At 46.1% G+C, this 24,284-nt stretch overlaps 1 protein-coding gene across 1 annotated transcript in view; it reads left to right on the forward strand.

The window, feature by feature from the left end:
* The window catches only part of ADAMTS10 (ADAM metallopeptidase with thrombospondin type 1 motif 10), a 273,868-nt gene that overhangs the window by 171,817 nt on the left and 77,767 nt on the right, over positions 1–24,284 (forward strand). The window contains exons 15-16 of the mRNA XM_069216852.1: positions 3,455–3,557; positions 12,031–12,164. Coding sequence (XP_069072953.1) covers positions 3,455–3,557; positions 12,031–12,164 — 237 coding nt within the window. The remainder of the gene's footprint in view (positions 1–3,454; positions 3,558–12,030; positions 12,165–24,284) is intronic.

Below are 24,284 nucleotides of genomic sequence, written 5' to 3' on the forward strand. Positions count from 1 at the left end.
AAGTCCCTGCTCCGCTTTTCTCAATGAGTGCTCTTTAATCTAGTCATTTCGATATAACATAATGCTGGCTCCTGAAGGAAAACTCCTGGTGTTTTTGTAACCCTTATGAAGCGGCACATTTTTCACTACATGATCATTGGATAAGGTGTGAATCAGACAACCAGCATCCTCTGTCAACTGAGGTTCTGTGTTGATGTCTCTCACCGAAGGAATCACCTGGATTCATGCCCTTCACAATAAGTGGGTGGTAGGGACTGTCATTGGGGTCATTATATATGATGCCCCACCATTCTAGGGCCGTGTGTTCCTTCAATAAAATGTACTTTTAGATTTGTAATTGCATCCGTGCTTGCCACCTTCATTAATAATGATGTTCTGTACATGGCATATCACTATATGGTTCCAGACACAATGATTTCTCTGTATTAATACATATAAATAGGCACTTTATAGCATCTCCCAAAAATGGAAGAAGCATCCCGAGAGTCCTGCATTGCATTGGCCCAAGACCTTGCAATCACGTCTGTCAATACTGCTTGGGTTGTTTCAGTGATGACAAAAGGGCACATGTTGTATTCCTGGTGGTGTAGTGAATAAGCCTGAACAGCCTATATGTTTTGTAAAGACCACTCCGAAAGCCCGCATATTCCAAACAACTCATGACTCTGAATGAACAGGTCTGTGGGAAAGTAGGTAAGGAGAAAGGTAACTCTCCTCGGGATTAAGAATAGCAAAGGGAATGAGGCCAAAATAACTCTTATGATGCTACAGACTGGGACTGTATCATACCATCGCCTTCCTTCAGGGTATTTTACATGCCGCAGCGTCTCATCCAGGGACTAAAAAGAGTATAACCACATCCTCCCCACTCTTGAAGAACTCCACTGGTAGGTACTTTTCAGTCCCTCCCTGGCCCGGTGGATGTGTGCTGCTTGAGACCGAATACCCTCACTTCTGCAGGGTCTCCCACCACTCACTTTGTCCTCAATGAAGTGGTTGGCCATCAGTTACTATGTGCGCAGTGGTGTTTATGTGCCCTTGTCCATGTGTTTTGTGAGCGTTTACAGATATGGGGAAGCACGCATGTGTAAGTATGCAGTGTCACACTTCAGAAAACCCTACAGCAGTGGTTCCCAATTTGTGGTCCGGGGCCCCCTGGGGGTCCGCGAAGCCTCCTCAGGGTGTCCGTGACTGATTAGAAAATGTAATAATATTAACAGATTAGGTCCACAGCTTTCAGAAATGACTCATTGGGGTGGAAGGGGGGTCCCCGTATTCCAATAATGATTCATTGGGGAACCCTGGGTTCCAGTACTGATAAAGTGGGGGACCACAGAAGTCAAATGGTTGGGAACCACTGCCCTACAGGGATTGATCACTTCACTAGAACCCTTCGCAGTTATTCAAAATGCTTCCAAATCACTTGTGTCCCCAGACACATGCCCTTTGGGTTTGTCTTGTGTTCTGTTGTCTCGTGATAATGTGTGTAACGTCTTCCTTCCATTTGTCATAGCGTTCATGGCTTTTCCCAGGAAGTTGTTTCCGCACGGCTGTGCGTTTTCTCTGTAAGAAAATCGGACTCTGCTTTATCCATTAGTCTTGAGTGTTACTTTTCTGAGACCTGAATTATATCATATTCAAATTTTTCCTCCTGGGTCTGGCACGCCTCGCATGACGGCTCTAGACAGTGCTTTAAAAGGAAATATAGAAGTGCAGGTGCTGAGTGTTTCGAGTAACTGTTTGCTCCTGAGCAGTACTGATACACTTCTCATTAAATGTATTGTGGCAGTGCTGAGAAGTGCAAGTACTCTCCCTTTCAAATTACAGGTACTCAGTACCGGACAGCACCTGCCCATTTAAAGCACTGACTGTAGTTTAGAAAAGAAAAAAACTCTGTTGTCCCACCCTAAATGGAGTGTGGCCCGCCACTGTGACCAGGAGGTCAGTAGGAGGGCGGCTGCCAGGTGACGTGTTTCGCACGGTGGAGCTAACGAAGGCCTACCACCTCTGCCGTGGTACCGAAACCATGTACGTTTGGTGTATGGGGGCGCTCCCACCCCGTAAAACTGTGAAAAAGCTCCTTGAAATCCTACCAGTGATATTAATATGTGGAGATCACATTTTCAGTAACTGTTCAAAAAAGATTTGAAATGACCTTGAAGGTATATGTTGCCACTAGCAGGACGATGTAAAGGAGGTTGGTCCGGTGACACAACTAACTAGATTAATTGAAATATGAAATGAGAGCTGGGATCTATACAGCAGATGCATCAACTGGATTGGGAAACACCTGCATCTCAAAGGTCTGTGTTGCTCATGCATCCTCAACATCTGCTTTAAACGGGCCTGACAGAACCTCATCTGTGTGTGGGAGCGGGGGTAATATTGGTGTCTTCACAAACCCCAGCTTGGGATTGTAAGTGTATTGTGGCTGGTATATACCTTCATTACAGGTACCCGAGAGGAAAGTATCAAAGCCTTTAAACTCCTTGATGTCGCCAACAGTCCTATTAAGTGCTACATATATTCTGTAGAAGGGAAACTGACTTTATCCAACTAGCAAGCACACAAGACGCAAAGGCTAATGAAGTAGCAGCAGGCTATGGTTAATGCGGATTAGTGTAAATAGTGACATGACAGAGGTATTTTTTAAATGGCATATGATGATTTTATTTGTAAGTGTGGACCTCATATGTTTTGTTGCCATTGTGTGACCCTGAGCACATCACTTTGGGCCTGATTTTAACCTTGGCGGACGGCGGAGGCCGTCCGCCAAGGTTCCGCCGCCAAATGACCGCACCGCGGTCACAAGACCGCGGCGGCCATTCTAACATTTCCTCTGGGCCGGCGGGCGCTCGCCAAAAGAGCGCCCGCCGGCCCAGAGGAAATGCCCCTGCAACGAGGACGCCGGCTCAGAATTGAGCCGGCGTAGTTGCAGGGGTGCGACGGGTGCAGTTTGCACCCGTCGCGTATTTCAGTGTCTGCATGGCAGACACTGAAATACTTTGCGGGGCCCTCTTACGGGGGCCCCTGCAGTGCCCATGCCATGGGCATGGGCACTGCAGGGGCCCCCAGGGGCCCCACGGCACCCCCTACCGCCATCCTGTTCCTGGCGGGAGACCCGCCAGGAACAGGATGGCGGTAGGGGGTGTCAGAATCCCCATGGCTGCGGAGCGCGCTCCGCAGCCATGGAGGATTCCCCCGAGCAGCGGAAAGTCGGCGGGAGACCGCCGACTTTCCGCTTCTGACCGCGGCTGAACCGCCGCGGTCAGAATGCTCGTGGGAGCACCGCCAGCCTGTTGGCGGTGCTCCCGTGGTCGGTGGCGACCCCCTTTATCTCTTCGCTTTGGTGGAAGTGCTCCGAAAACACAATAAACTCCCCCGCCGAGCCCTATTCATTAGTAGACACGTGTTCTATAAGAGTTAACCTAAGGTGCCTCTCTTTTCCTCCTAGGACTGCCCACCTGGCTCCAAGGACTTCAGGGAGCTTCAGTGCTCCGAATTCGATAATGTTCCTTTTCGGGGGAAATATTACACCTGGAAGACGTATCGAGGAGGTAAGTTAACAGTAGTCCATTGTAAGGTAATAAATAGGCTCCTGTCTGCTGGTTAGCAAGGTATGTCTGCAGCCTTGAGAGTCAGCTCTGCCATTTTTATGGCAAATGTGGTCCTTTAGAAACTCAGGGAGAACACCAGTCAGAAATGTTCACACGTGTGCTTGACCTAATTGCCTTCAACATTGCCTTAATAAGATGTACATGCCAGATACACAAAGACCGCCAGCTCCTAAAGGTTTTCTCCTGCGCTTGGAGGAGGCTTCGCTAAGAAATGCAGTAGTGTGTCAGTAAATGTACGACATTTGTATATTTACAGGAGTACAAGAGCAGACTATGCTGAGACCGGCTCATGCACAAAATATGGGGGCGAGGGGCTTCCTTCTTTTTCTCCTTTAAAGACAGTGGCTTCTGCCTTTACCTCCTTTAAACAGCAGACATCCGTTTCACCACGGTGGAGCCTACCTCAGAAATATTTGGAAATATACACAAAGGTACTTTAGCTCACAAAACATACATTCTTTGATTCACGTGCAGTAGAGAATATGTGACAACATTTTCTCTACTGAAGTGGCCATCCGGCGATGACATCATGGGAGGACTCAAAACCTCCATAGACGTCACCAAACACAGCAACGTTCTACAGTGCCTGTTGTTGAGGACGGATGTAGATGCTGGCCTGTTCTTTGCACTGGATAGACCCTTTAAAAAGGAAGAGAGGTGGCAGGTCTATTGTACGTAAATTGAATCCGAACCTTAGATCATGCATACCAGCAGAGGTTGTGTGGGGCGGTGATGCTCACAGATTTAGGGGAATGAAACAGGTGCCGGGACAAATCTAGTTTAACTCCGCTATGAAACCTAAAATAATGCTTGGAAAGCAGTGAAATTATATTGCAGATTTTGAAATTTGACTGTTTTTTTCACTACCAATTATTTCCTGTGTATTAGTAATGTTACTCCTGGAGGGTGGTTCGATGCATCATGGCCTCACATTTCTGAACTGCTGTTGGTGATACTAAACTCGGCCTTTTGGTTTGTTGCTGTTCTGGTTCGTCTCTCAGGGCTGTCTCCCGCAGGTCCTGTGTGTGTGTTTACAAGGAAAGGCGCAGATCTCGGCTTCATGTTCAGCAGATCTCCTCTGTTTTGTTTGGATTTGGGTGAATTCTATTTTGGCGGAAGGCAAGGACAGGGTGGATCACATTAGTACATGTACAGAGTGCATGCTGGGGAAAGCAGAACAGCTGCAAAAAGAAGACACTGAATCATTACAGAGACTTAATTGGAGGCCGGTGAAGGGCCACAGCATGTCTGCAAAGTAAGGTGGGGCAGCAGCCTTCGAGCACCACCACTGGGTGACGCCAGGGTGAAAATGGCGGTTTTTCTTGTGCGCTATGGAGCGCTCCAAAGGTAAAAAACAGTTTTGCAAGGAGCACCGAAAAGGTGGCAGCCTAGCAGGAGAAGTAATTGGTAATATTCACCCAAACCCCCAAAAAAACACTTTATAAGTCTGTAATGCAACTTGAAAGCTTTGTTCGTCAAGTTTATTTAATAGTTAATAGTTCGCAGAAGACGTGAGAAAACAGGTGCGAACGATTTTCCAGACAGTCTGATCTGTGGTTCAAGACCTTGAGATGGCAAACAACAACATGAGACCACTCCACATCCTTTCTGGTCCAACAGTAGCAAGGGCTTCACAAAATTCAAGAATAGACCTGTACAAGCCAGTTAAAGTTTCAGGCCTGGAATAGTCCAGCTTCTTCATTCGAATCCCAGTGTGGTGAGTAGGCCTGCCGCAAAAGTCTTTAGAATGCCCTGGTGCGTTGCACTAAAAGCAAACAAACACAAATGAAGGACGGAATGCAGAATTAATCAAACATTCACCCCCAGTCACAAATCTGGGTTTAATCTATCAATTCTTTTGCTCACCATGCCACCCCAGTTTGAACCCAACCATATGCAAATCAGTCTTGACCCTGTTCCCCATGGGAACAGTCCAGCCCGAACTGCCAGGCCAGGTCCTCCCTGGACCGGAAACAAGCAACCTGGGACCGGTTTCAGGGTATCACCCTTCATCAGCCAGTCTAGCTTGAATCCAGTGGCACAGTGAGCCCGGGACCCACGTCTGGGCATACCCGGCACACTTATGGCAACAAAAGCAAACAAACACAAATGATGGACGGAATGCAGAATTAATCAAACATTCATCAAGTTTATTTAATAGTTCACTGAGATCTCACAAACTATATTACACAGAAGATGCAAGAAAACAGGTGCGAGCGCTTTTCCAGACAGTCTGATCCATAGTTCAAGACCTTGAGATGGCAAACAACAACATGAGACACTCCACATCCTTTCTTGTCCAAGAGCAGCAAGGGATTCACAAAATTCGACAATAGACCTGTAAAAGCCAGCTTAAGTCTCAGGCCTGGAATAGTCCAGCTTCTTCATTCGAATCCCAGTGTGGTGGCTAGGCCTGCCGCAAAAGTCTTTAGAATGCCCTGGTGCATCGCACTGGCATCGCCCACATTAATGCTGAAACCTGCTTTGCTTCACTGCTACTGAGGATGTTGCTTTGTAATCCAATTACAGCTGCCTGTGGTTTTGTATTCTGTTTTTAGGTCTGGGTTAATGGTGCAGTTGTAAAATAAAAAAGGAAATGTTGCTTACAATATACCTAGAGTGAGCTTTGAGTCTGGCCCTTTCAGCCACTGGCTATCTTTCCCCGGGTTATTTTAGATATTGGTTTAAGACTTTGTCAGTAACATCATTGCTCAGTCAAGTGGAGTATTCATCTCTCACGTAATGGTATTGACTGAATCCTTCCACCTTCACTCTAGTGTTTGCACTGAACTGCATGAGGGACTACTTTACAGCTGTAGCTCGCTCTGTACTCTGTCTGCTACTGCCTGCCTCAAACCTGCCTTTAACGCTGCTTCTTAATGCAGTATACTTAAACCGATTGCCTTAGCCAGTGCTTGTTTTAGGAAGATACCAGGCCTGATTCAGATGCAGTGTGGCCCACCTAGGGAGTGCAAAACAAAACTGAAAATGTAAAATGCCAGTCTTGATTGATGGAATGAGTATTAGCAGAATAACCTGTAGTAGGTTATGAGGAAAAATCTAAGGATTTTAAGTGAATACAATACAAATAATTTAAAAATGCACTAATCTTTTTGGAGCAAAACTTCAATGTTTACTAAAAGTGCTTTGTGGATCAAGTCCAATGCCAAGAGAATTGTGTTTAGTCGGAGCTTTATTTCCTTCCCCTTTTCTTAGAAAATTAAAAAAAACTGTTTTTTTAAATTATTTTGAGTGTTTTTTTCCCTTCTAAATGGTGAGGAGTCATTTTGTCTTCACCTCAGTAACCTGGTATGGGGATTCGAAGTAGAAGAATTTTGTAAATTCAAAGCTGGCCAGGTTTGCAAGGGCCAATATCTGAACAGCCTGGAATGATGTCTTGTTCTGGGATTTGTGTCTGAGGCTGATTTGGCTCAGGTAAAAAGAGTGAGGAGCCGCCATCCTTCCAGATACTGTACAGGCATCCAAGAATTAGGATTTCACTGCCTGTGGCTTTTGATTGCTCAACACTACCTATCTCCAAAGAAGTGCCCTTTCCACATTTTCAATATTTCCCAGTTATTACTATTAACCTATAGCATTTAGAATGGCCCTTCATGGGTGACATTGTACGAAATTAGGCTGTCCCATCACGGTTCCCATTTGTCAAAGCCAAAATGTTCAGTTTCGGGATTCCAAGGAATAGTTTCTCAACTAAAAAGCCTCATTGTGAAGGAATCACTGCCTTGATGCCTTTGAACTCACTCAAACTGGCCAGTGGTTGTGTCATTTGGGTCAAGCTGTAAAACCGGTTTTCAATTAAAGTGATGCTTCGTTATGAATTCTTGGGGCCTCATTATGAGTGTGGCGGTCTTACGACTGCCACACTTGCGGTGGAGCTCTGACTGCTAGGGAACCGCCAGCTCCGCCAGGATCTTAGATCCTCGTGGTCTGCCAGTGGCAGAGATCCTAATCCGCCAGGGCAGCGCTGATTACAACCTCATTCTCTGCCAGCCTTTTCGTGGCGGTAACACTGCCATAAAAAGGCTGGCAAAGAACAGGTATGGGGGGCTGCACTGCCCATGCACTTGGCATGGGCTGTGCAGGGGGCCCCCTGCCCAGCACCATTGCAATGTTCACTGTCTGCACCCTCCTGGCTACAGCATTGCCGCCGGCTCGATTACGAGCCGGAGACAATTTTGAAGCCTGTTTCCTGCTAGGCCGGCGGGTGGAAACACCTGCTGACCTAGCGGGAAACTCTTAATGACTCCAGCTGGGAGTTCGCCCCGTAGGAGGTGACCACCCTGTCGGGAGTTTGGTGGACTGGCTTTTCTGTCTGCCAAACTCGAAATGACCCCCTTTCTGTCTTCTTTACCAACTTTTTTATGCACTGGCTTCCTTGAACTGGCTTACCTGAGCTGAAATCTAAGATACAGGATGAGATTAGAATAAGCTTTATGAAACATCCAGGAATTCAGGGCCTTGCCAACCTGCGGGAATAGAGGCAGAGAGTTCTACAAGCTTGGCTCTGTTACAGCCAGAAGAAAATCTTCCCAAAAAAGTATTTGGTTTCTGTGTGTCACTCTACTCTCTGATTCAAGGCTTCGTTTATGGTGTCTTAAGGAGTCACCAGGACGGCCAGTAACATTATGCAGACCTTTCTGTCACCCTTCTGTTTCTTTGCTCTTTCAGCTTAATCTGGAAAGAAAAATGTCAGAAAGGCGGGGAGCCATACTTTTGTGTGGGACAAGGGAAAATATTGCCCACAACCGCCTACTTCCATCCAATTCTCTTATCTTGCAAAATGACATAGACTTCTAGCTGATTTTCTGAATAGTTTTGCTGCCTACACATGAGGATGTGAGAAGCAATTGTTTCTTTCATAATGCATACACTGTACTACTAACTGCAAGTTCTTCGTTCTCACATCAATCATGCACTGTCCTATGGGTATCATTCAGTAGTTTGATCTGTGAAGCTTTCTTTAGGAGCTAGAAAGAACAACTTGGCATGAACAAGCACTGCTATCCTATCTTCATTTTGCTAGTAATGTGTACAAAAGGAGTCTACCACAAAATAATGTGAAGTTAATGGATCTCAAGCATGTGAATTGTATTTAAATGATTTGTGCCTCCATCCAAAGTGCTGGGGACCACATCCGTACTGTATTCAGATGGCATTAAAATCTCTTAAATCGAATATGCCATTTCTTAATCCTGATCAACATTTATTTGTATGTGAGCAGACATCCACGAACGTATATAGTTGCCCAAACCAAGTAAATAAGATAATTTGCGAGAAAATGTGTGCAACCTTTGATACTAGCTTCAACTGCAGAGTTCATTAGGACTCTACATTTTAAACCACTGTCAAGTAGGGCTGAGAGACAGTTTGGGGTCAGAATTCACATAGCAAGAGGTCTGCACCTGGATTGACCACAGATTCTCTGTTCTTGCCTGGATCACTTTAACTGTATTCTTACTGATTCAGTCCTTCAATCAGTTCGCAGTCCCCCACACCCAGGCCTCCAACTAAACAGAGGGAAACCTTGGGATCCTCTTAATATGAGAAAAGCATAACTTCACCTACTCTAGGCAAAGGTCTCATGCATGAACTTTAGATCAGTCTTTTGATGCCAAAGAAATGGGGTGACGAACTCCAGAGTAGCTAAACATGCAGATGTCTGCCTGGGTTTAGGGTCGAGAAAGAGAGGCCATGCTTTCAGAGGCCTACACTTCCCCAGCTGGCTTCCAGTAGCGGCCCGGACGAAGGTAAAATATCTCATGTTAATGGCCCGATGCAGCGTTTCTACATCTACCCTCTTGAGATATTTATGGTCAGCCTTTTCCAGTGCCTTACTGAAACAAACGCGCAGTCCATCCAAGGAGGCTGGGTATCTTAAATGTGCTGAATACGCAACTATCTCAAGGGTGGTTTCCTTTCCTGCATAAGGTAATGAGTGCACACCTTTAGCTACAGGTACATCATTGTCGTTCAAGCCAAAACAAGCACATATACAATAAGCCAATGTGTCAGTTTGCACTTCGACCATAAATATCACGCTCTTTGTGCATTCTTTAGTTTTGGACAGGCACAGTCCTGAGAACATCTAAGGCTTTCAGGCACAATTAGTTAAAATTGAAGCAATTTTCATCTCTAAAAGAACAATTGCATCTTGGAGCCCGCCCACAGAGCGACAGCGTGAGCCAGTGACGACATCAAGTCTTTCAGGGTCTTGGGAAAAGTCATGTCATCGCCGCACCTTCCAGCTTTCGGGGCAGAGTCTTGGATGGTGAGCTTTAAAGATGATCTCAGTCTTAGAAACACAGACAGGCTTGTTTTTAAAGGCAAAGGGCAGTAGAGATGTTGATGCCACAAATCAATCGCATCTCCGGCCTGCATTTTCTTGGCTGGGGACTGAATCCCAAACCTCCAAAGTAGTGCCTGACACAGCCTGCGCGCCAGCCCCAGGCATGGCACCGGAGCTAGGCTCTTATCGCAAGAGCTGCCTGCTGAGGAAAGAATGCAGCGGTGCCAGCCTCTTGTGCCCGTCATGCACCGGGCACTCCATCTATGCTGCTCACCCACATGGGCAGCAACAAGGAAATCTTTTCTGTTTCTTCTCTAGCTTTCCTCACCCTCTTTCACTTCCAGTTCTCCCTCTCTTGTCTGTATTTATTAACCTTGACGCTTTTCTTCCTCCCCCTCCCTCTACGGCCCTCGTAGCCCTCTTGCCTTCCCCCGAGTCTTTCTTCCTTTATCTTTCTCCTGGTTTGTATGTATACTCTCCTCATTCCCCCCCTACTCTTTCTTGAAGCCATTCTTTTCGGTTCTTTGATTTCTCGATCATAATGGATGCTCCTTTGCCTAACGTTCCTACATTGTTTCCATTGTCACTTATCTCTGACGTCTCTCCCTCCTTGCTGTCCAGTCCGCTTTCCTTTCGACGCACCCCTGGCCTTATCCCCTCGGTTCCTGTGCATGCTGCCTCCGCTCCAGTTCTCTTCCTCATTCCATCCTCCACCTTCGCTCTCCCTTTCGCTAGCTCGCCTGGGACCTCCTCTTCTCTCAGAGCCCTCTCTCTTCTTCCAGTTTCAAGTCCCGGTCTTGAGTCCCTCTTTCCGTTATCTTTAGCCCGTCTCTTGTCACTCACTCCAGCTTACGTCTTTCCATGCTCTCTCCCACTTCTCTCCTCCTTCTATTCGTTGCCTGTCTTTCTGATGCCCAACTCTTCTCTTATAATTTCCATTCCATGTCTTATCTTCACCTCTGTGCAATCCCAATTACATGTTTGTGCCTGACCTCTCTTCTCCGCCCGCTACCTGATCCCTTCTCTCTTCCTATCTTTCATCTATCTTCTTTTTCCTTTCTGCTGCATCTCTCCTCTTTTGCAGTCTTTCCTCCAATGTTCCCCTGTCTTTGAACTCTCTCTTACGCCTCTCCTTTATTTACTCTTACCACTGTCCCATATTTCTTTCTTCACTCTCTTCTTCTTTGCCTTCCTTATCTATCCCAATTTCCTTTGCTTCCATGTAGCTCCCTCCTCCCCATTCACTTTCCATTTCTACTCTATATTTCTCCGAATTAATCATCATTCCATACTCCCTAGAGCTCTCCCCTTGACACAACAGTCTACACACAGCCCTCCGCTCAGCTTTTATTCTATCCTATGGGGTGCCTCATTGAACATAGGGACAACTGTAAGAACTAGAAACATAGGATCTTGGCAGAAATTACCCATTCAGCTAACAACTCCCATTACTTTGAACTCACATCCTCTCTATTGAGGGTTATTTAAGGCAAGCTCTTTGTGGGTACACGCATGCACAATCAGTAAACCTCATATGCGAAGGAGCACTGGCCATGGAGTGATAAAACATTGACTACTGTGTCTACAAGTTGAGCAATGTGAGCTTCAGCTTGACGTTATCCCGAATCGTATCTACTGCGCTTATGGATGATGCCCAAACGTCAGCCATGTGAAGATGCTGAAACCTATCAGGCAAAAATACAGGATGATAGACCGTGCACCAACATCCTGTCATTAACTAGAAAGGTCTCGAACAGGTCTAGATAGGCTCAAACATTACAGATCCAGGTAAGTAACTTTGTCCTTCCCTTGTTGCTTGAATAGGATCCATACCCTGATGCCTTCATCTGTAGAAGGGCGCCCCATTACTAAGACAAGAGTGAGCCTAAAGGAAACAGGAGCAGCAGAGGTACTTTACGCATGAATATTTGTACTCTGTGGGTCCTTGGGGATGTAGTGAGCTGGTCCTGAGAGCATTGAGGAAGTGTTTATCAAAGGAAGCATACGCAGAAGTGGAGGACGTGGACCAGGAACAAGAGGTTAAGAAATGAGATGGAGAAATCGTGGTATGATAAACACCTAAGTAAGATGTTTCTATCCTCCCAGGCGGAGTGAAATCCTGCTCTCTCAACTGCCTGGCTGAAGGATTTAATTTTTACACCGAGAGGGCAGCCGCAGTGATTGACGGTACTCCATGCCGGCAGGATTCACACGACATCTGTGTCAACGGGGAATGCAAGGTAATATTTTTCCCATACTTCATCCTCAAGCAAAGTGTAAAGGTTATATTGGTCTGCATCTCTACCTTCTAATAATGTTGATACCTTCTAGAGGTTGCTAGAGTCAGATTAACTCCAGAATATCTTGATGCCAAAGTGGCTCCTGCATCCTGTAGCAACATTCTGTAGTCCGGCCATCTGCAGGGTGGCTTCTGTCCATCCTATGGCTACTGTTTCTGAGCCAGTCAAACTCATGCTTTAAAAAAATCAGCTAAGTGGAGGTATAGCTGCAGGATTCCCGTGCACAATATAAAGGTAAGTTTTATGTACCTGCACGGAGGCAACAAATTGACATGGTTGCCTGTTTCTGTACACTGGAGTTAAGGGTCACACACACATTGAGAAGTACCTTTGAGGGTCCGTGCGGATCAGTACGGGAGTTCTTCATTACTATCTGGAGATGTAATTAGTTCACCACCTAGAATACTCCTCTTGCTCGCATCTCTGCTGGCTAGGAGGCTTCAAGGTACGTGCATGCTTTACAAAGATGGCACCCAAAGATGGCACCCAGGAACAGGAATAAACTTGACAGCTTCAGGCTCCCCCGAGAAGGGTGGCCCACCGCTGGACAGGCTGACACACACAACAGCTAAATGAGAAGTTATTTTCATAAAAAAATATATTGCCATTCATGTGTTGCAAAACTGATAGTTTTTGGCCTTTGTGCAAAAATACAGAGTAAAAATTCCCATGTGCCCAAGTTCTGCTTTTGCACAGTAGTTGGGGGCGTTCGTATACAAGTGGAATTTATATGTATTTTGCACTAATATTTCCGTATTTTCTTTAATTTTGTGATCTCCATTAAGCTCAAAGGTCAAGTGGGTGCATTTTGCACCCAGCTCTAAATTGGAAGTAAAGCAAAAACGGATGACTGTTTCTGTACGTGTGCCCATCCGAAAATGAGGCCATAATGTTAATATAATGAGTATAAAGTAAGCATGGGCACTTTCACTAAGGTTTTATACTCTGATCTCTAAGCTACACTTTGGAAATATTTAGAGGGGCAGCTATTCTTTTTTACTACAATTACAGATGAAACGAAATGCAGTAGGACGCCAAAAATAAGCATAATTTCTTTCAGATTGCAAGCATGTGAGTGAGAGGAGATTTACGCAGAAAGCAGTAACGTGCGCAACCTGCTTTTAGGTGCTATATAAAATTCTATGTAACCATCAATGGGACCAAAACTTTTTAGCTTGGTAAATTCACAGCAGTAGATTTTTTAAGTTAGACTAGGCAACAGTGCTCTAGACGTGAACTATTTGGCGCTGGAATGCTGCTGTTAATGTAATGACGACATCCAGGAAAGAAGGTTTTGAAAAGAGCTCTGAACAGAGAAGGAAACCAGAGCAAGGTCACATGGCTTTGGTCCCAATAGTGGTGGTCGTTTTGCATCTAGCCACCCATGCCCACGCTCTTCTAGAGGCCTCAATCCTGTTTTTACATAGAGCATGACAGGGCAGTTTAACTATACTGGTGTTGTGTTGAGATGATGGCGCTTAGCTGGACACCCCATTAGACCTCCAGACCGATGTGCACCAGTGAGGGTCCCTCTGAGCCCCCAGACCGATGTGCACCAGTGAGGTCTTGTTGGGCCTCCAGAGCGATGTGCACCAGCGGGGTCCCTTTGGGCCTCCAGACCGATGTCCAACAGTGAGGTCCCTTTGGGCCTCCAGGCTGATGTGAACCAGTTTGGTCCCTTTGGACTCTCAGGCTGATGTGCATCAGTGAGGTCCCTTTGGGCCTCCAGACCGCTGTGCACTAGTGCATTCCATCTGGGCCTCCAGACTGATGTGCACTAGTGAGGTCTCTTTGGGCCTCCCGGCCGATGTGCACCAGTAATGTCCCTCTGGGCCTCCAGGCTGATGTGCACCAGTGAGGTCCCTCTGAGCCTCCAGACCGTTGTGCACCAGTGAGGTCTCTTTGGGCCTCCAGACCGATGTGCACCACTGAGGCCCCTTTGGGCCTCCAGGCTGATGTGAACAAGTGAGGTCTCTTTGGGCCTCCAGACCGATGTGCACCAGTAAGGTCCCTCTGGGCCTCCAGACCGCTGTGCACCAGTGTGGTCCATCAGGGCCTCCAGGCTGATGTGCACTAGTGAGGTCTCTTTGGGCCTCCAGACCGATGTGCACCAGTAAGGTCTCTCTGGGCCTCCAGGCTGATGTGCACCAGTGAGGTCCCTCTGAGCCTCCAGACCGATGTGCACCAGTGAGGTCCCTTTGGGCCTCCAGACCGTTGTGCACCAGTGAGGTCTCTTTGGGCCTCCAGACCGATGTGCACCACTGAGGCCCCTTTGGGCCTCCAGGCTGATGTGCACCAGTGAGGTCCCTCTGGGCCTCCAGACTGATGTGCACCAGTGAGGTCTCTTTGGGCCTTCAGACCGATGTGCACCAGTGAGGTCCCTCTGGGCCTCCAGACTGATGTGCACCAGTGAGGTCCTGTTAGGCCTCAAGACTGATGTGCACCAGTGAGGTCCCTTTGGGACTCTGGGCTGATGTGCACCAGTAAGGTCCCTCTTGGCCTCCAGACCGATGTGCACCAGTGAGGTCTATTTGGGCCTCCAGACCGATGTGCACCAGTGAAGCCCCTTTGGGCCTCCAGACTGATGTGCACCGCTGAGGCCCCTTTGGGCCTTCAGGCTGAAGTGTACCAGTAAGGTCCTTCTGGGCCTCCAGACCGATGTGCACCAGTGAGGTCTCCAGACCGATGTACACCAGTAAGGTCTCTTTGGGCCTCGATGTGCATCAGTAAGGTCCCTCTGGGCCTCCAGACCGATGGGCACCAGTGAAGTCTCCAGACTGATGTGCACAAGTGAGGGCCTGTTGGGCCTCCCGACCAATGTGCACCAGTGGGGTCCCTTTGGGTCTTCAGACTCATGTGCCCAAGTGAGGCTTATGATGTTAAGAAATATTATGGGTTCCGTAAGGTTTTCTACAGGCATTATGGAGGATCACATTACATCTATCATTTCTTACTATGTAAACATTTGGATCCGATTCAGAAAGCCATTTGCACATGTAAGTTCAACACACTGCACAAACAACTTGGGATTCACAATATGTGCATTAACACTTATTAAAACGTTTACGTACGCTCAGATTCCTGGGTGGGTAAATGTCTTACCAGGGCAGGAGAGTGGATTTAAATGCCCTGATATCCACGAGATCACCCGCAAAGGTACTTGTTTATACGTATCCGAAACCTTTTCTAGGCACAATGCTACCTCGAAAAAGACAGGGGGTGTACTTGCCGGGGACATGAGTAAATCTGTTTCCAGCGTGAGAATGGGAAGCGAACAGCCCAAAAATTGGTGGGAGTACAGGGGAAGGAGTTTCTCCCCGACAGAAACTTTTTTCTCTTGTGAAGAATAAATAAATGCTGTGAAGTGAAAACGGTGTATACTTAAAAGCAATATAAATGGTCGACTGTATGGTCCTAAAGCACAACTATTACCTAAAAAGAGTGTTTTGCCGCTGCCTCCTATAGACCGCCTGATTGGTGCAGCCATGCAGCAATAGATTACGTATTTCTTCCCAAAATCAGGTGTTTAGGAACCGACAGACGTGTGTTCCACCCTGTGCTCCAGTGAGACACATCAAACCGTGATACTCCACGCCTTCCATAGTGATTCCTCGAGACTCCTAGGCTGCACTTCATCCCGTGCTGCATGCGTGCAATCCAGTGCTTAATTTGTAAATAAAAAGGTGCCGGTGCCCAAAGCCCTCCTCTGAAACACGCGGCTGCTGCATTTAAATGTGGGAACACGGAATACTGAGGCAGCGTAATCCTAAAGCCACCTCGGGCCTCTTCAATCCATATAAAGCCACTCCCTGCCCCTTCAGCTCACTCTTGCAGCTTTCTGCTTTCTCTCATTGTGACGCTTTTTCGTTTTTCTCTTCGTCTGTCTTTCCCATATGTATCTTTGGCTCGCAGTAAATGCTTGAGGCAGAAGAATAAGCCCCGGCCCTCAAAAATACGAGCCGGTGCTCAGCACCGGACACAACAAGTACAAATTAAGCACTTGTGCAATCAACTTGTGCCGCGCTACAGAGATTTCTTCATGATACTTGGTTTGAGCACTCATGCATGTCGGGCCTGATGGACTTTAAGAAAATGGTTATTTGTAGTTGCGTTAATATGCGTGCATGCTCTCTGTGTGCACAAAAGCCCATCTGTTATGTGCAGTATAGATAAGCTATACCTATTGGGTTTGTCAGTGCCTCTTTTCATTAATCTCCACTGCTGCCCTTGGAAGAACCAAGGGAGAGGATGTGGTGTAACAACCAGAGTTGGCAAATCTGTAACTGGGGATCCCGGTTTAAGTCTCGGAGTCTGTTCAGCATACAGTGATTCTGGGCAAATCACCTACTTAATCTCACTGGGGCTACAAATGTGAATCTGTCCTTGTGCAATATAGCTCATATGTAAAGTGCTCCAGTAACCTATATAAAACTGCTAAAAAAAAAAGAACCTAACTCCCTCAAACCATGTGCGGCCCATGGGGGCACGGTAGGCCTACAATGCAGTTCAGTCTGGTTCCGCTCTGGACAGATCGTCCAGACCCTTTCACAAACAAGGCTGGACTGGCCGTACTCGGCATCTGGCGTTTCCCTGGGAGGCTGGAAGGGTGGGGGGAAGGTTTTGTAGCAATGCAGCAGTTTTGAAAGCACCAACTGCTGAGTTTCTTGTATATCCAGTAGTTTTCAGGCAACAATTATAGTGTCAAGATAACTCTGGTGATTAAGGTTCCTTCTGGGGAGAGATCAGAGTTTTGTCTACTGGACGTTTTGACTCATCTAAGGTAGCGTAGAGGGTTAATATGCATGCTGCAAAGGAGGTGTACCATGCATATCACAAAACAGTATTTGATGTGCATAGCTCAGTGGGTTACTGCTTTTGTCACAGAGACCCTTTAGTTACTGGGCAGTGCATAAATCCCAATCATAATCTAGCACAGTGAGCTATGAAGTGTCGTCAAACAGCAGCAGCAAACTGCATGGTACAGGTTAGAAAGTTAGTGTTTTCTTCAGTTTTTCATTGTCCTAAAGGTGCTAAAAAGGGTTTGTTTGGGTAGAAATTAATTCTTATAGTACAGCCAACTCTAACCACTGTGTTACGTTCTGAATCCTGAGTTTGTGCTTCTCCAGACCAAGTACTCTTTAAAAAATGCCTTCCAGTTTGGATGCACTATAAATGAGGGGTGGGAAGAATTAATGGTCCAGTGTATAGCCTCCCTATATTAGACACTAATAACCAAAGAATGCACTGTTCCAAAGTTGGAGAGAAAGAAAAAAGGACTCAGAGAAGTCCTCTACTTAGAAGCAAGAGCCCTCACATACTCACTGGGTATCATGCTTCATCATCGGGTCTGCTCCGTACTGGCGTACTTATTCTTGAGTAAATTTCCACAAGGAAAATCAGTTGGTGGTACGGAATGTGAGACCCTTCTTCACACAATAACAGGCATTCATGTTTTCTGTTTTTACTGTTACTAGAATGGTTGCGTCCGTCTCCAGGCCCATGTTTTCCTATGGAGCCCAGTCCATATTGGGGACGGTAGGCGCATATATGTTTTAAGTGCATGTTTTCACCGAGCATGCCAGCACCGTTTGCTACACTGAGTGACTCATCAGTTCTTTGTGGAAATTTACTCAAGAATAAGTATGCTCCCTTTGGGGTTATAACTTTGTAACCAATGTTTATTGCATTACAGGTTGATCTCTAGACGTGACAAGCCTGAGATACACTTGACTTTTGTAAGTGATAGGAGACATTGAGACTGATAGTGTCAGACTACAGGTGCCTTTTTGTTGGATAATAGGAGAAGTATTGATTTGTTTGGTCCTGAAGAAGCGTCACTGGATCCGGCTGGACCCTAGAGACGCGAAACATGTTGACCTTTGATATGGGAATGTAAGGCAGTTCCTAGTTCCCAATTTCTTCTTATCATCATAGTGAGTGATTGAGCATTATGTCGTATTTCACTCCTGTTGTTGTTTGAATCTTGGCCAATACCCACCTTGGATTAATAAATTGGTTGCCCGTTGGTTGGGGTCTTGGGCCAATTTTAGCCTTTTTTCTCTCTCCTCTTCTTCTTCTTGTGCCTACCTTTGAGTTGTTGACATTGCACCATCGAGAAAAGATCTCCAGCAAAGAGCCCCCCGTGGGGTGCCCATCAGACATTGCAACACCGGTCTGACGAGGAGCAGACCCGATGATGAAGCATGACACCCAGTGGGTGTGTGAGGGCTCTGGCTTCTAAGTAGAGGACTTCTATGAGTCCTTCTTTTTCTTTCTGTCCATCTTTGGAACAGTGTATTCTTTGGTTATTAGTACCAGTTTGGATGACCTGAATCCTACAGTTTGTTGTCCTGAATCCTACAGTTTGTTGTCCCCTTTGTCTTATGTGACATGTCCTATACACCGAGTAACACGTATGATTCATTGTCCCTGTATTTGTGTGTGATGTAAAGTGCTCCAACACCCTACACTGGTATGAGAGGCACTATAAAACAAATGAAATACATGTGAGAGAGGGGCTTGGGAGAAATGAGGGGCACTGTTGGATGGTGATAGTGAGGGAATCATTGAAAAACCCCAATAAAGATTGTTGAATCCTGGTGCACTGTAAGGCCATCATTTATTATGCTTTAAAAGCTAATATAATCAAATATATAATGAAAATTTGTTGCAGAATGCACCATTTTGACCAAGGTTTCTTGGGGAAAGAACCCCCGCAAACCCTCTTTGTAGGGGTCAGGCTCACTCGCTGCACTCACTATGCAGTGAATCGGGGCTGGTCTGACAAACTTTGCCAGGGCTTCCGGTTCCCAGTCCGGCCCTCCTTACACATGGCTTCCCCTCCTGGAGGGAAAGCGTAATCCAACATGTGTTTTTTGCCTCTTTGCATAGATATGCTTTAAAAACCAGGTCCAGTGCAGCCTTGCAGCAGATAAGACCCCTGCGTTTAATAAATACACGCAGATAGGCAGATTCCACCTATCAGCAGCTTTGAATTACAGCTTGCAGGCCCCACTCCCTGACATTAACTAGCAGGGCTTGGTGAGATATCCTGGAAAGAAACTCAAAGCTGTGCACGAGGCCTGTCCGAAGGGAGGGGCAGAGGGGGAAGTAGTCCTTAAATCCAGCCCTTTTCAGAGCCCAGCACTCGTTTATTCAGCGATTTTAAATTATGCCAGCCCTGTTTAATTATGGCGAGGCCACTAATACCGCTACGTTGCGCCAGAAGTATATCTGTTGTGTCCTTTGTTTTTGTAAAACTTCACAGAGGCTGATCCAGATGAGGCCTCTGTGAGGTTGTTGGCGCAGGCCGCATATAATGTTTTGACATGCCTGCAAGTGGGATTGGGGTGGGGACAGAAGAGGCCGCAATGCTTGTCTTTTTCCACAGAAATATGCTGCTCGTTAACCTCTTTAGTGCGGGCGTCGGCCACTGGAGGTTAAAAAATCCTCGGGTGTGTCGCACCAGAGGATTATTTTGATTTGAAAATACCCCGGTAGAAATGGAAGCCCCCGTACACCCACCCGCCCATTTGTGACGTCAGCGACGTCACTGTTTTGTGTTCACCATCCGAGCAGGAAGCGGTCTTGTGTTCGCTTCCTGCTCCAATGGGGAAAACAGCCCCAAACGGCCTTCCTGACATTCGGGAAGGCCTTCTTTGAAAGGGGAGACTCTCCCCTTTCAAACGAGGCCTTCCTGAACCAATGCGATCGAGTGCCAGGAAACTCCACTAGACACCAGGGATTTCACTTTTTTGGGGGGGGGGGGGGTGGGAGCAGAGGGGGAAGGGATTAGCCCTCTCGACAAATGGGTCAGCCCGCGGATCAGAACCGGGGGGGCTTTTTTTTTTTCTTTTCTTTTTTAAAAAGGTAGGTGTCCCCTGGGTGGGGGTTATCATATATATATATATATATATATATATATATATATATTTATATATATTCACCACCAGTTGTCTTGCAGTTGCAGCTTGCGTCTTCAAAGCAATGCACATACTTCAACTGATGCGTTTCAACTGTAGCTTTTAGGCAGCAATAAAAAAAAAGTCAGGTAAGTCTTGTGATTATGTTTCTGCTACAAAAGAATCAGACTTTTGTCTAGTGGCAGTTTTGATGCCATAAAGTAGCGCAGAAGGTTTATATGCCTACTGCAAAGATCAAATCTGAATTTTATGTAAATAGCTGAGTACATTAGTAAAGTCAGCCATTACCTGCGCTATAATACAAATGAAATGTATGTGCGGGGGGCTAGGGAGAGATGAAGGGCACTTTTGCTGGGTGGTAGTGAGGGAATCCGAGGAGGAGGTCATGGGAGTGGAAGCACCAGTAATGATTGTTGGACTGGGCACAGGAGGTGCTAAAGACTGTGACGATTGGTATGTGACAAGGTGAAGTAATAGTGTGTCTTTTTTTGAGTGTCTTGAAAGAACGTGCTGATTGAGGGAAGAAGTGAAGGTAAGGTGACCTCTACTGTTGCACGTCTCACACACACACCAACCAGCAATTCTGTGACTGTCTACGTAGGCTAGTGTTTTAGAGCAAGAGTTTACCCAGTAGCAGAGATGGCGTCTCGGATAACTGCTGCTCAAGCCCTAACTCGGGTTATAGAGGACAGCTCTGACGTACGATCAGAGACAGAGTCAGCAGATACTGAGACAGCATCTGAGGGATAGGACAATGGTGCAGACTCTGGGAGTGATTTTTCGGACAACTCCTCTTCCAGTGATTCTGAGAAAGGTAATGAGGACAGTCCTGCTGTCCCTTCGCAAGCACAGCCTGTGCAGTGGGACAGTAGCGGGTTAGCCCAAACCAGAGAGCAGGTGCATGCGGAGGCAGCACAGAGAGAGTGCTCTCTTGGGAGCTCCCCAATTTAGTTCTGCCCCAAATTCCACTGTCCAAATCGTATTGTGGAGACATCAAAATTATCTATCACAAAACAAACTGGTTTTGTAAGGCAGGCACCTGTGTTTTTGTTCCTGGGCTCGGCGGCCATATACGGAAACATACCAAACCCAGACATTTCTGCAAACTAGACATCTGGGGGAGTCCTCAGATGTGTGACTTGTGTGGATTCCCCAAAGTTTTATTGCCCAGAATACCCTGCAAAGCTGAAATGTTGAATAAAAACTCTATTTGTTCTTGCATTTCTGTCACACAAACTACAGGAATATGCTGGGATCCACAAAATTCCTACCACCCAGTGTTTCCCCACCTGTCCTAATAAAAACACTACCCCACTTGAGTGCCTGTACCTAGTCCCTGCATCAGGAATGGATCACCCCAGGGTCAACAGTTGCCCTCATGTAAGGACCAACATTGACCGTTGTGTGATCTATTCCTGTCGCGGGCACTAGGCCTACCCACACAAGTAAGGTACCATTTTTATCGGGAGACTCGGGGGAACGCTGGGTGGAACGAAATTCATGGCTCCTCTCAGATTCCAGAACTTTCGGTCACCGAAATGTGAGGAAAAAAGTGTTTTTTTGGCCAAATATTAAGGTTTGCAAAGGATTCTGGGTAACAGAACCTGGTGAGAGCCCCACAAGTCACCCAATCTTGGATTCCCCTAGGTGTCTAGTTTTAAAAAATGCACAGGTTTGGTAGGTGTCCTTAGGTGCCGGCTGAGCTAGAGGCCAAAATCCACAGCTAGGCACTTTAAAAAAACAAGCCCGTTTTTAATGTAAAAATGTGATGTGTCCATGTTGCGTTTCCTGTTGTGGGCATTAGGCCTACCCACGCAAGTGAGGTACCATTTTTATCAGGAGACTTGGGGGAACGCAGAATAGCAGAACAAGTGTTATTGTCCCTTGTCGTTCTTTACATTTTTTCCTTCCAAATGTGAGACAGTGTGTAAAAAAGACGTCTATTTGAGAAATGCCCTGTAATTCACATGCTAGTATGGGCACCCCGTAATTCAGAGATGTACAAATAACCACTGCTCCTCAACACCTTATCTTGTGCCCTTTTTGGAAATACAAAGGTTTTCTTGATCCCTATTTTTCACTCTTTATATTTCAGCAAATGAACTGCTGTATACCCGGTACAGAATGAAAACCCATTGCAAGGTGCAGCTCATTTATTGGCTCTGGGTACCTAGGGATCTTGATGAACCTACAAGCCCTATATATCCCCACAACCAGAAGAGTCCAGCAGACGTAACCTATATTGCTTTCAAAAATCTGACATCGCAGGAAACATTTTGAGTAAAACATGGAGAAATATAGCTGTTTTTTTCAGCTCAATTTCACTATTTTTTTATTTCAGCTGTTATTTTCTGTAGGAAAACCTTGTAGGATCTACACAAATGACCCCTTGCTGAATTCAGAATTTTGACTAATTTTCAGAAATGTTAGCTTTCTGGGATCCAGCATTGGTTTCACACCCATTCCTGTCACTAACTGGAAGGAGGCTGAAAGCACAAAAAATAGTAAAAATGGGGTATGTTCCAGGAACATGCCAAAATTGTGTTGAAAAATGTGTTTTTCAGATTTAAGTCTGCCTGTTCCTGAAAGCTAGGAAGATGGTGATTTTAGCACCGCAAACCCTTTGTTGATGCCATTTTCAGGGAAAAAACCACAAGCCGCCTTCAGCAGCCGTTTTTCCCATTTCTTGTTAAAAACAACATTTTCGCTGTATTTTGGCTAATTTTTGGTCTCCTCCAGGGGAACCCCCTGAACTCTGTGTACCTTTAGAATCCATAGGATGTTGGAAAAAAAGGGCGCAAATTTGGTGTGGATAGCTTATGTGGACAAAAAGTTATGAAGGTCTAAGTGCGAACTACCCCAAATAGCCAAAAAAGGGCTCAGCACGGGGGGAGGGGGAGGCCCAGCAGCTAAGGGGTTAATTCTGCTTGGCACACGTAGCCAGTTGGCACTTGCCACTGGAAGACAGGAATGGCTCGATCACATAGATTGTCAGGCAATAGATAAAGACTTTACATTTGTGTGATGATGTCTAAAGGTGAAAAACAGAAACACCATCTCATTTTCTTATATGTTCTTACCCTTGAAAAGAGAATTTTCCGGCGTCATTTTCGGTGTCAGACGTGGTATCTCTCCTATATATCAGCAGATGTCACAGTCTGCCGTACTCTCGGTTCCTCTGCCGAACCACGCGGTTTGTGAAGGAAGGCTTAGCAGGCTCCTCCGTGGAAACCTGTAGCTGGAAGAATGTCCTATACATTAGAGGTGGGCGTAACTGGCGGAATAACTCGTAATTAACACAAAATTATTCGTAATTGTGTGAGAAGTGTAATAAAGCATTTAGTGTTATTTTCTTTGTTCAAATGCGCTGCTGCGTCCAAAATGGGCCGGTGGATGAATTTTGCGCTAGGAAAATAGCACAAAATTCTACAGGACACAAACATCTGTGGCCAGTAGCCACTCGCTCTCTTAGTTCGTTGTTCCTGTACTCCTGAGGTAGGATTATTGCCTCAAATTACTTAAGCGGATGTAATAGTCTAATTTTGGTAAATTTCATATCACAAGAGTAATGCCTAATTACTGAAATTACTCTGATTACTCTGGCGTAAATACAATTTCACCCAGCCCTACTATTCATACACCAGTAGCATACATAGCAACATGTTTGATGTGGGCCTGGGTGAAATTTCAATCACACTGGCACAATTAGGCTAATTCCTGGCTTTCACCATACACGTGTTACGCAAAAAGTCTGTGAATTTCTGTACATAAAGTAGCATGGCACAATTGGAGATCGCCCAGTTTAAAAACTTATTGTGGATTTACCAGACACTGCGAGCAGACAACAGGCTCTTGTTCGCAGCACCTGCTTTTTGCGATATCCACTTTTTTTTTTAGTACATAGTTCGTCCTCGCATCCAAAAGTGAGACAAGGACACACTTCACGCTAAAATATACCTCAAAATTCCAACTTGGCATTTTGCATAAGTTTGAATAACTTCCCTGAAAATTCACACAATCGTAGTCTGGGGCGAGCGCAGACCAAGAGGGGGCAGGATCTGAATCAGGTGGTGTACGATGAAGGTTCGTGGTCCTGTCTTTTTTACATTTAGTATCTCAGAAAATATATTGCATGCCC

This window comes from Pleurodeles waltl, chromosome 12 (assembly GCF_031143425.1).
Source record: "Pleurodeles waltl isolate 20211129_DDA chromosome 12, aPleWal1.hap1.20221129, whole genome shotgun sequence".
Classification (NCBI taxonomy): domain Eukaryota; kingdom Metazoa; phylum Chordata; class Amphibia; order Caudata; family Salamandridae; genus Pleurodeles; species Pleurodeles waltl.